The sequence below is a fragment of the Malaclemys terrapin genome, chromosome 10 (genome assembly GCF_027887155.1).
Source record: "Malaclemys terrapin pileata isolate rMalTer1 chromosome 10, rMalTer1.hap1, whole genome shotgun sequence".
In the NCBI taxonomy this organism is placed as follows: domain Eukaryota; kingdom Metazoa; phylum Chordata; order Testudines; family Emydidae; genus Malaclemys; species Malaclemys terrapin.
The window spans coordinates 48,792,781-48,807,233 of record NC_071514.1 but is presented as its reverse complement, the minus strand read 5'-3'; the positions used below and the strand labels follow the sequence as shown (position 1 = coordinate 48,807,233).

Sequence of the window (14,453 nt, the reverse complement as noted above, 5' to 3'; positions counted from 1 at the left end):
GCTGGGAGGGGGTGTGTGTAGAGGAACTGATAGGGGGCTGCCAGCCATGGACAAAGCAGGCGGCCAAACGACGTTATAGCTGAGCATTGCACAAGTTTAAATGAGTATGTTCTGTAATGAAGCAGGGATGTAACATCGAAACTACATTAAGCGAGAGGACGTTAAGTGGGAAGTTACTGTACTTAGTAAAGGTGAAACTAGGGTCCAGGACTGTTTGCTGGTAACCTTGTTTAGATGATGGACTTAAAAAAATTTATCTAGCAAAGTGTGTGAATTCCTAACATTTAATGTCTTTTAACATTCAAAAGAACTAATCAAGAGTGCTTCTTATGTTGAGCAGCAAAAACAGGTCCCCTACAGTCTTTTAACTTTTGCCATAATCCCCACAATCAGTTCATCCCATTAATTTTTACAGGTACAACCCACTTTTGTTAAAGAAATGTGCTTGTCTGAGAGAAACAGATAAGATTTTCAGTGCTGATGACCAGTTGCAAATGAAAGTCATTCTGTAGCATGTGTTACAACCTGCTTCTAGGAAAAGCAGAAGAAGCATGTAAAGGCTCTACAGTAAAATCTCTTTAAAAATTGATTGGTCTTGTCCCTAGATTAGGATGTTTAAGAAGATTTCCATTTGTAAAGTACGGTTAGCATAGGTATTCTTCGAGTGTTCTCTCTATACTCAGAAGATGGTCACAGTTTGTGAGATCAAAGAAGTCTTAGTTTTTAATTTTAAAAATAAATGACCCTGCAAATCCAGCATTGGAAGAAACCTATCTGCATATAAGTTCAGAAGTCCTTCCAAAGTAGATCGTCAGTTGTGGTCTGGATAAGCAGAAATGAATAAATGAAGGTAAAATACCTAAATCTGCAAGGCATGAAAGCTGCTTAGCTGCCAGTGTAGAGGTTTAAGAATCTGAGGCGCATGTGGCTAAACTTGAGTACTGGTGAAAATGCATATGGTTGAATTTTGGATTTATTGGTAGCCTGCAAATCAAAGAGAATTGCGATTGTCACCGCAGCATCAGGTATAAGGATTTCTTGGTCTGATTTGTATGCCAAAGGATTTTTTTTTTTTTACCACTAGCCATGGATATAAGCTGGAACATGCTACCACAATACAAATAAAATGCCCACACCAATGTATTCTGTTGTTGGAAGAAAAAATTACAGAAATTGACCCAAGAATTAGGAAAAAATACTTACATAAAATTTCAAAACTTACTGATATCTTCTAGAAAACTCAAGTGTGTGTATGTCACTCAACACATAGGTGTATGTATGTTGAGTTTTCCAGAAGGCATCAATGTGTCTTGAAACTTAATTTGATTATAGTTATAGACAGCTAACTTAAGTGATGATGGAGTTGTGGGGTAATAGCAAATTGTCACTGCTAATTTGAGTTCATTTTGCTGAAACGTTGTTTGTTGAATTCTGTGAAATCTCTTCTTGGTTTTTGATCCGATATAAAATTGTTGCATTTCACAGATATAAAATCATAGCTCCGAAATACATGCACTTCTCTTATTTAGCATTACTGTGCAATAGGACTTAGGCCTGTCTGCAGTGAGATCTTTGTGTATTGATTAAATATGTGGATTTTTGTCCCTTTCACTGAGGGTGTTTTTGTTGGAAAGTTACTTGATCTGTTACGGCTCATGGCATATCTGCAATGAAGGTTCTCTCTCTCTCCCTCTGTCTCATATCTCACCTGATACCTATTTTGTTTTGCAGTGTTTTCTCAAGGGCTGAAAAAATCCTCCCTGGAACTTTATGGCTTAGTCTGTTATGGGGAACTAAGGAAGAAGATTGGGGGCTGTGAGTATGAATTTCCTCAAGTGGTGGAAATTTGGTTTTTGTACTGTAGAATCAAGGAGTTCTACCTTGAGGGCTGGGCTTGCCTTGTACTGTTGTGCTTTGGTGGCTTTCAAAATGTCTCCCCATTGTATTCTGGTACAGTTCTGTGTTGTGTAGCTTTCTTAAGGGATTTTTTATTCTTTTTCTATAAGAATTTTTTTTTGGCCAGTCACATGAAATTCCCATTTTTCTTTTAACATAATATTTATTTAGCTTTCTTTATGCAGATAATACAGAAAACACAGGCCTGATTTTATTTTATTCTTCTTCGAGTGCTTGTTCACGTCGATTCCAATCAGGTGTGTGCACACCGCGTGTGTGGTCATTGGAAACTTTTTCCCTCAGCAGCTCCCATCGGGTCGGTTAGGGAGCCCCCTGGAGTGGCGCCCTCATGGCGCTAAATATATGACCCTGCCAAGCCGACCCCCATTCAGTTCCTTCTTAGGGTATGTCTACACTACGAGAGTAGTTCGATTTCACTTAAATCGAATATGTGGAATCGATATTACAAAGTCGAACGTGTGTATCCACACTAAGGACAGTAATTCGACTGTGTGAGCCCACACTAACGGGGCAAGCGTCGACATTGGAAGCGGTGCACTGTGGGCAGCTATCCCACAGTTCCCGCAGTCCCCGCTGCCCATTGGAATTCTGGGTCGAGCCCCCAATGCCTGCTGGGGAAAAAAATGTGTCGAGGGTGGTTTTGAGTAACTGTCGTCATCCAACCGTCACTCCCGCCCTCCCTCCCTGAAAGCCGGCGGGCAATCAGTTCGCGCACTTTTCTGCTGAGTGACCGTGCGGACGCCACAGCACTGCGAGCATGGAGCCCGCTGCGACCATCGCTGCAGTTATGGCCGTTGTCAACACCTCACACCTTATCAGCCACATTTTCCAGAGGCAGATGCTGAGAAATTGGGCGAGGAGGCTACGGCAGCGCGATGAGGACATGAAGTCTGAGAGTGGCACAGACCTGTCACAAAGCACGGGACCCCGCGCCGTGGATATCATGGTGGCACTGGGTCATGTTGATGCTGTGGAACGGCGATTCTGGGCACGTGAAACAAGCACGGACTGGTGGGACCGCATAGTGCTGCAGGTCTGGGATGAATCCCAGTGGCTGAGAAACTTTCGCATGCGGAAGGGAACTTTCCTTGAACTTTGTGAGTTGTTGTCCCCTGCCCTGAAGCGCAAGGACACCCGGATGCGAGCATCCCTGACTGTCCAGAAGCGAGTGGCCATAGCCCTCTGGAAGCTTGCAACGCCAGACAGCTACCGGTCAGTTGCGAACCACTTTGGCGTGGGCAAATCTACCATGGGGGTTGTTGTGATGCAAGTAGCCAACGCAATCGTTGATGTACTGCTGTCAAAGGTAGTGACCCTGGGAAACGTGGAGGTCATCATAGATGGCTTCGCCGCGATGGGATTCCCAAACTGCAGTGGGGCTATAGCTGGAACTCGCATCCCTATCCTGGGACTGGACCACCAGGCCAGCCAGTACATTAACCGAAAGGGCTACTTTTCAATGGTGCTGCAAGCACTGGTGGACCATAGGGGACGTTTTACCAACATCAACGTCGGATGGCCGGACAAGGTTCATGACACTCATGTTTTCAGGAACTCTGGTCTGTTTAGACGGCTGCAGGAAGGTATTTACTTCCCGGACCACAAAATAACTGTTGGATGTGGAGATGCCTATAGTGATCCTCGGGGACCCAGCCTATCTGCTAATGCCCTGGCTCATGAAGCCCTATACGGGCGCCCTGGACAGTGAAAAGGAACTCTTCAACTACCGTCTGAGCAAGTGCAGAATGGTGGTGGAGTGTGCTTTTGGACGTCTCAAGGGGAGATGGAGAAGCTTACTGATTCGCTCTGATCTCAGCGAAACCAATATCCCCATTGTTATTGCAGCTTGCTGTGTGCTCCACAAGCTCTGTGAGAGCAAGGGGGAGACCTTTATGGCGGGGTGGGAGGTTGAGGCAAGTCGCCTGGCTGCTGATTACGCCCAGCCAGACAGCCGTGCGATTAGAAGAGCCCAGCGGGACGTGCTGTGCATCCGGGAGGCTTTGAAAGCTAGGTTCCTGAGTGAGCAGGGTAACCTGTGACTATTTAGTTTGTTTACAGAGAAGCTGAATCTGCCCCCGTTTCTTTACCCAGTGAATGTTCACTATCCTCTCCAGTTTCATACCCCGTTCACCCCCTTCCAACCCACGTTTAAAAATAAAATCACTGAAAATTTGTTAATGAACGTTTTCTTTATTACTGTTTTCGTGGTAAAGTGTTGAAACTGGGACGCAGACTGTGGTGGGGAGCGGGTGTAGTGTAGTGATGCAAAGGACGCTTCTAAACTCGAGGAATGACAGGCTCCTGCTTCTACAGTGGTCCGCACTGGTGGACTGATTGTTTCAACGGAGCCTGCCACCCCTCCTGTTCGGGACTCTGTGTGTGTGGGGGCGATGTAACTTTGTGGCAGGGGGAGGACGGTTACAGATCCGCTGCTGCGTGGCTCTGTGATCCAGGATAAGGACCGCTGCATAAGATCTCTAACCGCACTCCCCCGCCACAAAGTCACATAGCCCCCCCCCTCGCCGCCCCCCCCCCCCCCGAAAATGAAAACCACCTCCCAGGCTAACCAGGGTGCCTAGTGACTGCACTGTGTGTGTGACCTGCTGCTGAACCTGCCCCCGTGTCTGTACCGACCCCCTTCCCCCCCCCCCTTCCAACAGACTGTCCTCTAAAAAACCATGATGGAAATAGTAATTAACAGAAACATATTTTTTATTAGCGACTAGACAGGGGATGAAACTGGGATGGGGGCTTGGGTGAGGCGGGAAGGAAAGGACTTATCAAATTTTGGGGAATGACAGCCTTCTGCCACTTGAGCAGTCTGCAGGGGTAGAGTGACAGTTTTCACTGACTCTGCAGCCCCTCCTTCTTGGGACTTTGTGGCGGGGGACGGTGGTTACAGATAGACTGCAGCGGGGCTCTATCCTCCTGCCTCCGGTCCAGCAGAACATCCACAAGGCGCCGGAGCGTGTCCGTTTGCTCCCTCGTTAGTCCAAGCAGCGTTTGAGTCGCCTGCTGGTCTTCCTGCCATCACCTCTCCTCCCGTTCGCTGTGTGCTCGCTGGCGTTGGGACATGTTCTCCCTCCACTCAGTCTGCAGGGTTGCCTCGGCTCGGGAGCAGCCCATAAGTTCTGAGAACATGTCGTCCCGTGTCCTTTTCTTTCTACGCCTAATCTGCACCAGCCTCTGGGAGTCTGATGACCGGGTAGGTTGGGAGACAGTCACAGCTGTGGGATGAGAAAAAGGGAGTGAATTCCTCAGAAAGATAAATTTTTTGGTGAACAAAGAAAATAGTATTTCTCTGTGAACAAGACCATTCACAGCACCTATCACATGCACACTCAGGACAAGGTCGAATTTTCAGCCTTCGCATTCAGTCCCTGTGGTCTTGCAGTGCAGATCACAGAAGCGGAACAGGACAGCAGAATTTGAGTAGCAGGCTGACATGGTAAGCCGTAGACTTGTGACACCTTAAAACTTTAATAATAGCACTGCCCTACTTTCACGTTCAAAGCAATGCTCCTAGCGTTGGCCAGTTCCTGCTCCCAGCAATCCGGCAAGCATGAACTCTGCCCCTGTCCCACCCCCTCGCGGCTATCCCCGGGAAAGATCCCTCTATGCTGACCCTCTTCCGCCTCCACTGCATGGCTGTAAACCGCCGGTTACAGTTCTGTAAAGGAATAGGCAAGCAGTCCCAATACTAACATTCCCCTAATTCAAAGCAGGTCACCATGAGCGACATCACTCTGATGCGGATTTCAGACAGCGACAAAGAATGCATACTTCGTGAAAGCCTGCAAAGACCAGGGCCGTATGCCGCCATGCTGTGTAAGGCAATGATACCAGAGTACTTGATGATAGCCTGGCGCGGAAACGTTTCATACTATGGAGGACACAACAAGGCCGCTCTCCCAAGGAACCTCATGCAAAGGCTTTCCAATTACCTCCAGGAGAGCTTCATGGAGATGTCCCATGAGGATTTCTGCTCTGTCCCCGGACATATAGACCGAATTTTACTGTAGCTGCACTGGCAAGGACTAAACAGTAGAGCGCCTAGGGCAAACCAATCAAGATATACCGGACATTGTTAGATTTTTGCAGCAGTTGCACTGCCAAAGACTAAAACTTTAAGTGCCTAGGACAATATAATCATGAAAAACCCACAGTTAATATTAATGTTCTGTTCAAAATAAATGTTTACATGTTTAAAACACTTACCGGCTGATCCTTCCCGTGATTCTGGGTCCGGGTTAACGCCTGGGGACGGTTGGTAGGGGATCTCTGTGAGGGTGATGAAGAGATCCTGGCTGTCTGGGAAATCAGCGTTGTAAGCAATGTCGACTGCCTCGTCCTCCTCATCTCCTTCCTCATCTTCCCCGTCCACTACCATCTCCGAGGAAGCGGGCGTCAACAATATCCCATCCTCAGAGTCAGTGGTGGGGTAGTGGTGGCGGCCACACCTAGGATGGAATGCAGTGCCTCGTAGAAACGGCATGTCTGGGGCTGGGATCCGGAGCGTCCGTTTGCCTCTTTGGTCTTCTGGTACCCTTGTCTCACCTCCTTGATTTTTCACGCGGCACTGCATTGCATCCCGGCTGTATCCTCTCTCTGTCATGGCTTTGGAGATCTTCTCGTAGATCTTTGCATTCCGTCTTTTCGATCGCAGCTCCGAAAGCACGGACTCATCGCCCCACACAGCGATCAGATCCAAGACTTCCCGATCAGTCCATGCTGGGGCCCTCTTTCTATTCTGAGATTGCATGGCCATCTCTGCTGGAGAGCTCTGCATTGTTGCCAGTGCTGCTGAGCTTGTCACGATGTCCAAACAGGAAATGAGATTCAAACTGCCCAGACAGGAAAAGGAATTCAAATTTTCCCGGGGCTTTTCCTGTGTGGCTGGTCAGAGCATCCGAGCTCGGACTGCTGTCCAAAGCGTCAACAGAATGGTGCACTGTGGGATAGCTCCCGGAGCTATTAGCGTCAATTTCCATCCACACCTACCCTAATTCGACCTGGCCATGTCGAATTTAGCGCTACTCCCCTCGTTGGGGAGGAGTACCGAAGTCGAATTTAAGAGACCTCTATGTCGAACTACATAGCTTTGTTGTGTGGACGGGTGCAGAGTTAATTTGATTTAACGCTGCTAAATTCGACATAACCTCCTAGTGTAGACCAGGCCTTACTGTCCGTGGCAGCGTTGGAACTGCGTTTTGCTTGCTTGCAAGTGTTCCCTTAGCCTATTACAAAACAAAAACAGGGTAGGACTAAGTAATTAATTTATTGTTGTTTGTAGTTCTCCCCTCACCCCGCCTTGGGCTTCAGGGAATGCCTCAAGCCCAAGGATTTAAATCTTGCAATGTAGGCAGAAAGCCAATAGCAATCCCCACGACTCGCACCTGAAGTGTCTAGGAAAGGTGCATCAGTCTGAGCCCTGCAAGATTTGCAAGGCTTTCAAGCCCAGAACTAGAAAGGAATGCAACTTCCATTTGAAACCTGTGTTAATGGAAGCCACACTCGGTCCAGCGGCACCGGACCGCCAAGGTCAGAGCTCAAGCTTGGTGCGGAGTGCCCTGGCATCGGTCCGTGAATTGGTACTGAGGAAGGACTATGGTGCGAGAGACCGTCGGTACTAAAGATCCCCGGCACCGCAGCAAGGAGCAGCGGTCCAGCACCGGTCAACATCTCCAGTGCCCCACAAGCGCCATAAGAAGGTGGACAGAGGGCGCTCTCCTCAGAGAGTGAGACCAGCAGGGGAGACTTTGCTGCCCCAGAGGAAGGCCTCAACTTCCAAGCAGCAAGATCTCATGCCGTTGACTCCGGCGCCCCAGGTGGCACTGTTGAGCCTAGCACTCAGTGACTGACCAGCAGATCAGTGCCTGGTGGAGGCGTTGGAGCCCCCCTTGACCCCAGACACTTTTGAGGCTGCCAAGGAGCTTATAGAAATTACTGTGCCTCAGCCCCTTGCTGTTAGAGAGAAGCTTCTGGCACCGCCTAGACGGGTGCCATCAAGCCCATGATGATGAGGCTCTCCTCATTGCCAGACCAGCACTGTTCCCGGTCTCCATCTCCGCAATAGTGCCCGGCACCGGCCTCGGTACAAGATTGTTGCACTCCCGGCGCCAGGGAATCTGTGTCTCCGGCACTGAGGAGTTGGCACCAAACAAACACCCTTGCTGGGCCGGCACCGAGACATAGCACCAGAGCACAGCAGCTGTTCTTCGGCACCAGACACGTGGCACTGTCTCGGTCATGGGACAGCCAGTGCGGATCCTCAACATGATCGTCGCGGCACCGATCCCCGACTTCGTCTTCTCGGCATCGACTGCCTGCTCAGGAATGGTTGCCATCACCGTGGTCATCGCTCTCGGGATCCTCAGACTCTGAGGCTGACTCCTATTACTCGTGGTGCAGTAGACATAGGTTGGATAAGCACCGGAGACATGCTTAGTTGGCCTGGCAGCCACAGTGGCTACCCGTCACGCAATGGCCCTTCTGGACTCCCTGGGCTTACCATCAGGTCCAGGGTACCCCTTCGAGGGTTTCTAGGTTGGTGGCGTCGGGACGTCCTCCTTCCCAGTTACCGATGGATAGACCTGCTCCTCTGGTTACAGAGGTGACCCTGTCCAGACTGCTCCCTCATACTACAGAGGAGACAGCGGAGACCCTCCCATAGCCTAGGTCACATCTGTCGAACCACTGGACAAGTCCAGTGCAACCCAGGGGCAATCAGGGCGCACAGAGGGGCACGGGGACCCAGTACTCCCACTTGCTTCCTAGTCATCCTCACCTGATGAGGCGGTGGCAGGAGCGTCAGCTTCAGGTCATCTGCCCATTGACCACAGGGCGCACCAGGACCTGCTCCGCTGCATTGCCCGTAACATGGGTCTACAGGTGGAGGAAATCCATTGGGTCAGAGGACGCGATGGTGGACATTCTCGCCCCAGGAGAGTTAAGTTGTTTGGTATTCGCCAACCGTATGGTGGGCCGTTTCCTTAAGGGCATGGAATGGCTATGTCCACAGTCCGTCCACCTGCTTGGGACCTCAATCTGGTTCTAGCTAGGCTAATGGGGGGCCCCCTTCGAGCCACTGGCTACATGCTCCCTTCTGTATCTCTCATGGAAGGTGGCATTTCTGGTTGCCATCACATCGGCCAGGAGGGTGTCAGAGTTAAAAGTGTTAACCTCCGCCTCCTCTCCCACCCCACCCCCGCCCCCTCAAGGACAAAGTACAGCTCAGGCCGCACCCAGCCTTCCTGCCCAAGGTGGTATCCCAATTCCACGTCGGCCAAGTCATTTTTCTACCAGTTTTCTTTCCCAAGCCACATGCTAATGCACAGGAGCAGATGCTTCACTTGCTAGATGTGCAGAGAGCACTAGCATTCTACATTGAGCGCATAAAGCCTTTCAGGAAGTCAAACCAACTGTTTGTAGCAGTGGCAGACTGCATGAAGGGGCTTCTGGTCTCCTCACAACGCATTTCTTCCCAGATCATGGACTGCATCCGTACCTGTTATGACCTTGCCAAGTTCCTAGCCCTGGCTATTATGGCCCCCTCGATACAAGCTCAAGCCTTGTCCACTGCTTTCCTGGCCCAGGTGCCCATCCAGGAAATCTGCAGAGCGGTAACCTGCTCCCCGGTGCACACGTTTACCACCCACTATGCCATCACCCTGCATTCTAGAGACGGCTCAGCTTTCGGCAGAGCAGATCTCCAAACAGTGATTCCTTAACTCCAACTCCACCCCTATGGGAGAGCTTGGGAGTCACCTGATTGGAATCGACATGAAAAAACGCTTGAAGAAGAAAAGACGGTTACTCACCTTCTTGTAACTGCTGTTCTTTGAAATGTGGTGGTCTCGTCAATTCCAATACCCACCCTCTTTCCCCTCTGTCGGAGTAGCCGGCAAGAAGGAACTGAAGGGGGGTCAGGTCGGCAGGGTCATATATTGAGCGCCATGAGGGTGCCACTCCAGGGGTTCCCTAGCCGACCCGATGGGAGCTGCTGAGGGAAGAGGTTTCCGATGACAGCGCATGTGGCACGCACACGCCTGATTGGAATGGATGTGAACAACATATCTCGAAGAACCACAATTATAAGAAGGTGAGTAACTGTCCTTTCTTTTTTTATTTTTTTTTTATTTTATTTTATTTTATTTTTTTTAACAACCATCCACAGTTTTGCAGGTGAAATACATTTAATTTATATATCTGGCTACCTGGTTGTTCCTGAAAATCAAGCAATTAAATATATAAACTATATCACGTGCATCTGCCATTATTTGTGCCTGCAAAATCAGTCTGGGATGATGCTGTTCTCCAAATCAGGCCTTAAATCTTTAAACGTTATCAGTCATAATCAGCAATAAAAACTTAAACTGTTCGGTAAGATGCATTCTAAATAAATCAACTTCTTTAGCCCTTCCGCACTAGTTTGTCCTATGTGTTTTGTTTCATTCAGTCTGGACCCAAGCATTTTTGGTGGGACCATGTCTTAGCGGGGATGGTGTAGCATCTGTGTGTATGGCTTTGCTGGTGGGATGTGGGAACTAAATGTAGAATGTTCTAAAATTTTATTTCCTTTTAAAGACTGCATTATTTATAAAATAACAACAACAAAAGGCATAATTGGTGGATCATTTGAATTCCCTACTGTATAGTGGTGCCCCTGGGGACTTTTTACTACATTCTCTCCTCACTAGGGGATTTTACTTTATTGTCTCGTGAATTGAACTGTTTAGACTGTTCACATTCCCTTTATTCTGTTAGTTCAAAGATCTCCAGTGTGCTCATCCATCTTGGAGAAGCAATTCTGATCTGCTTCATGACAAAGGCAGGGCAGGTTGCATTGTCAATAGAAGACACCAGCAGTGTATCTCCCGCTTCTCCGCACCTTGTCTTAGGCCTGGTCTACACTACAGGATAGGTCAAATTTAGCCGTGTTAGGTCGATTTTAAAAATGAATGCATCCACACAACCAACCCCATTCCGTCGACCTAAAGGGCTCTAAAATCGACTTCTGTACTCCTCCCTGGCGAGGGGAGTAGCACTAAAATCGACTTTGCTAGGTCGAATTTAGGGTAGTGCAAATGCAAATCGACGGTATTGGCCTCCAGGAGCTCTCAGAGTTCTCCGTTGTGACTGCTCTGGACAGCACTTTGAACTCCGATGTACTAGCCAGGTACACAGGAAAAGCCCCGGGAACTTTTGAATTTCATTTCCTGTTGGGTCAGCGTGGCGAACTCAGCAGCACAGGTGACCATGCAGTCCCCCCAGAATCGTAGAACGTAGAATGTTTCTACGCTCCCCCTATCATCTCCGTCCCTGAGACTATCGCAGATCAGAAGGTGAAAAAAATGCCCTCGCGATGACGTTTTCTGAGCTTATGCAGTCCTCCCACACTGATAAGGCACAGCTTAATGCATGGAGGCATTCAGTGGCAGAGGCCAGGAAAGAATTTAAGTGAGCACGAAGAGCGGAAGCAGGACACGATGCTGAAGCTAATGGGGGAGCAAACCGACATCATGAAGCATCTGTTGGAGATGCAGGAAAGCCAACAAGAGCACAGATCCCCGCTGCATCCACTGTATAACCCCCCCATCCTCCTCCCCGTGTTCCATAGTCTCCTCACCCAGATGCCCAAGAACGCGGGGGGGGGGGGGAAGGCTCTGGACACCCAGCCACTCCACTCCAGAGGATGGCCCAGGTAACAGAAGGCTGTCATTCAAACAGTTTGATTTTTAGTGTGGCTACAATAGGCAATGTGGTCTTGTCCGTCCCTCGTCCTCACCCCACCCGGGCTACCTTGTCCGGTTTCTCATATTTTTTTAATTAATAAAGAAAGAATGCTTGGTTTCAAAACAATAGTTACTTTATTTCGAAGGTGGGAGGGTGATTGGCTTACAGGGAATTAAAATCAACAAAGGGGGCGGGTTTGCATCAAGGAGAAACACACACAACTGTCACACCGAAGCCTGGCCAGTCATGAAACTGGTTTTCAAAGCCTCTCTGATGCGCAGCGCGCCTTGCTGTGCTCTTTTAATTGCCCTCGTGTCTAGTGCAAAACGATTGTCTGCCGTTGCTTTCATGGAGGGAGGGGCAAGTACCCCAAACCACCCGCGACAATGTTTTTGCCCCATCAGGCATTGGGAGCTTAACCCAGAATTCCAATGGGCGGTGGAGACTGTGGGAACTGTGGGATAGCTACCCACAGTGCACCGCTCCGTAAGTTGATGCTAGCCAAGGTAGTGAGGATGCACTGACGACTTAATGCGCTTAGTGTGGACATATGCAATCGACTGTATAAAATTGATTTCTAAAAATCGACTTCTATAAAATGGACCTAATTTCGTAGTGTAGACATACCCTTAGAATGACCAGGAGCATCAACTGACCCCATCTTGAATGTGACAGGAAATCATCACAGTCATGCCCAGTGATCTTGAGGATGCGTGCATGTTGTCTATGCATCTGCAGTATTATCTAATCATTTGCATCCTCTTATGTACTATCTTCACCGTCACCTTGAAAATTCTTTCTGTTTCTGTTTGCCCAATAGACATGAGCAGCAACCTCCCCTCCCAGGTATTATTTATTGCAGGTCTGCCCTGCTGCTTGCCGGAATCAGCTTATTTCTCTTTCCTTTGGAAAGTAGGCAGTTGTCTGCATTCCCAGAAATTGCAGATGCCATGGAAGGATGAAAGCGTGTCAGGAATGACATCCAGCATTGCTGGGGAAAGGTCAATTCCTCTGCAAGTAGATCCAGGCTTTGTTAACTTGATTTATATCCTCTAGGGTATCATAATGTGTGTTTCAAAATGTGCAGTACATTGCATAGGATGTGGGGGTGTATGTGCGTTTTTATTGTATGGCATCCAAACTTGTAAGGGCTTCAGGCTTCTCCATAGTGCTATGCTGCCTAAGCAACAGAGCATGAAGAGCAGGTATCTTTGCTGTCAATATTGCAATGTCCGATTCACACTGAGTAACCTAGGGCCTTTGCAGAACTGATGAACTTTTTGTCTTTTAATCTGTGACTGAAATGTAATTAACACAGTAGGTGTGTATAAACCCTATGTGTCTTGCTTAAACTGAATTGTACTATACGGAGGCATATGGATAGAATATGTTCAGGAACTTTGTTGTAGCCCTGGTATTTTTATGCTAATCAAAAGCATCTTCCCATTGTAATACAACATCATAAACTATAAGGTAAGCAGACATGATTATAATTTGTGTCCTGTTATTTAATTCCTAATATAGTGTGTTGTGTTTGTTTTCTTTTTCACTTAAAGGTATGGATGATAAAAATGCAACAAAACTTAATGAACTGATTCAAATTGGGTAAGTGAGAATTTTTTTCGCAACTAATAAAAGCAGACCATAAAGCAGCTTGATTGCTGACTTGATGGCCCAGTGCAGAGAGCATTTATTACTTTGTAAGGGCTGTAATTTGATTTAATATGCTGAAAAATATGAAATAACCTTGTTTCATATTTTCCCCTACCTTTTCCTGAGAGGCAAACTAATTTAAATAAACTTTACCCCTGGTGTATTTACTAAAATATTCCCTGATAGTGTGAATGCTTTGTAGAAGATGTCTTCAAAAAAAAAAAATTGATTTGAATGTACAGAATATGACTTTCAGCACTACTGTGGTTTTAGGCCTTCACACAGCTCTGCCAATGTACCTTAGGCCCTGATCCTGTTTAACACTTATGGATATACTTAGCTGTAAGCACAAGTAGTCTCCTTGACTTCAAGCAGGATTGGGGCCTCACTCCTGAACTTCACTATCCCCTGGATTATATAAGTGGTAGGCAGTTCTACTACTTTTTAGAAATTAATGCATGAAATACTTCTTGGGAGGTGGAGGGAGGGTTAAATAATTGAATTGTTCTGCTTTTCAATGCTGACAGTTTCTTCGAATCCTTTCCTTGTATACAGTCAGCATGAACCTTACAACGGAGCATTTGACCTTAATCTTAATGACCTCCCCTCTCCAGGGTGCACTTCTTTTGTAAGACTTGCAATAGGCTCACAGATCTTGGAATAGCCTGTTGGCTGTTCTCTAGATAGTTTGCTTCTGTCTGTTAAAATTAGAGCAAAAGTGATGTGCTAAAAATTGCCACTTGGGTTTGATCTTGTGTGCCAGCCATGTAATTTTACATATAATCCTTTTTTTTAAATTTTGGGATTTTTAGTCTGCTTTTCTTTTTTTCTTCCCATCACTATTTTGCTTTTATAGCCATTTTTGTGCTCTTGCACGTATGTTCAGTTAAACATTTTTTAATAAGCATAACTGTATTTGAACAGTTTCACCAGTTGTAGGCCTATTTAGATACTGTATTTGTGCTAAGAGAGTACTAGTTATATTTTTAGCTCTTAGGCATTTCTAAATGGCTCATTACTCCAACACCTAAACTTTAGGACATAGGTATATATGGTGGATTGGGGATCTCTTATAAAGTCAGTGTCATCCAAGCACTCTGACCAGCACAACATGATGACAAGAACATGCTAATTTTTAGCAAATTTAG

At 47.4% G+C, this 14,453-nt stretch overlaps 1 protein-coding gene across 4 annotated transcripts in view; it reads left to right on the top strand.

The window, feature by feature from the left end:
* The window catches only part of CRAMP1 (cramped chromatin regulator homolog 1), a 120,337-nt gene that overhangs the window by 22,418 nt on the left and 83,466 nt on the right, over positions 1–14,453 (top strand). For all 4 annotated transcript variants that reach the window (XM_054041597.1, XM_054041595.1, XM_054041596.1 and 1 more), the window contains exons 5-6: positions 1,732–1,815; positions 13,209–13,257. In XM_054041597.1, coding sequence (XP_053897572.1) covers positions 1,732–1,815; positions 13,209–13,257 — 133 coding nt within the window. The remainder of the gene's footprint in view (positions 1–1,731; positions 1,816–13,208; positions 13,258–14,453) is intronic.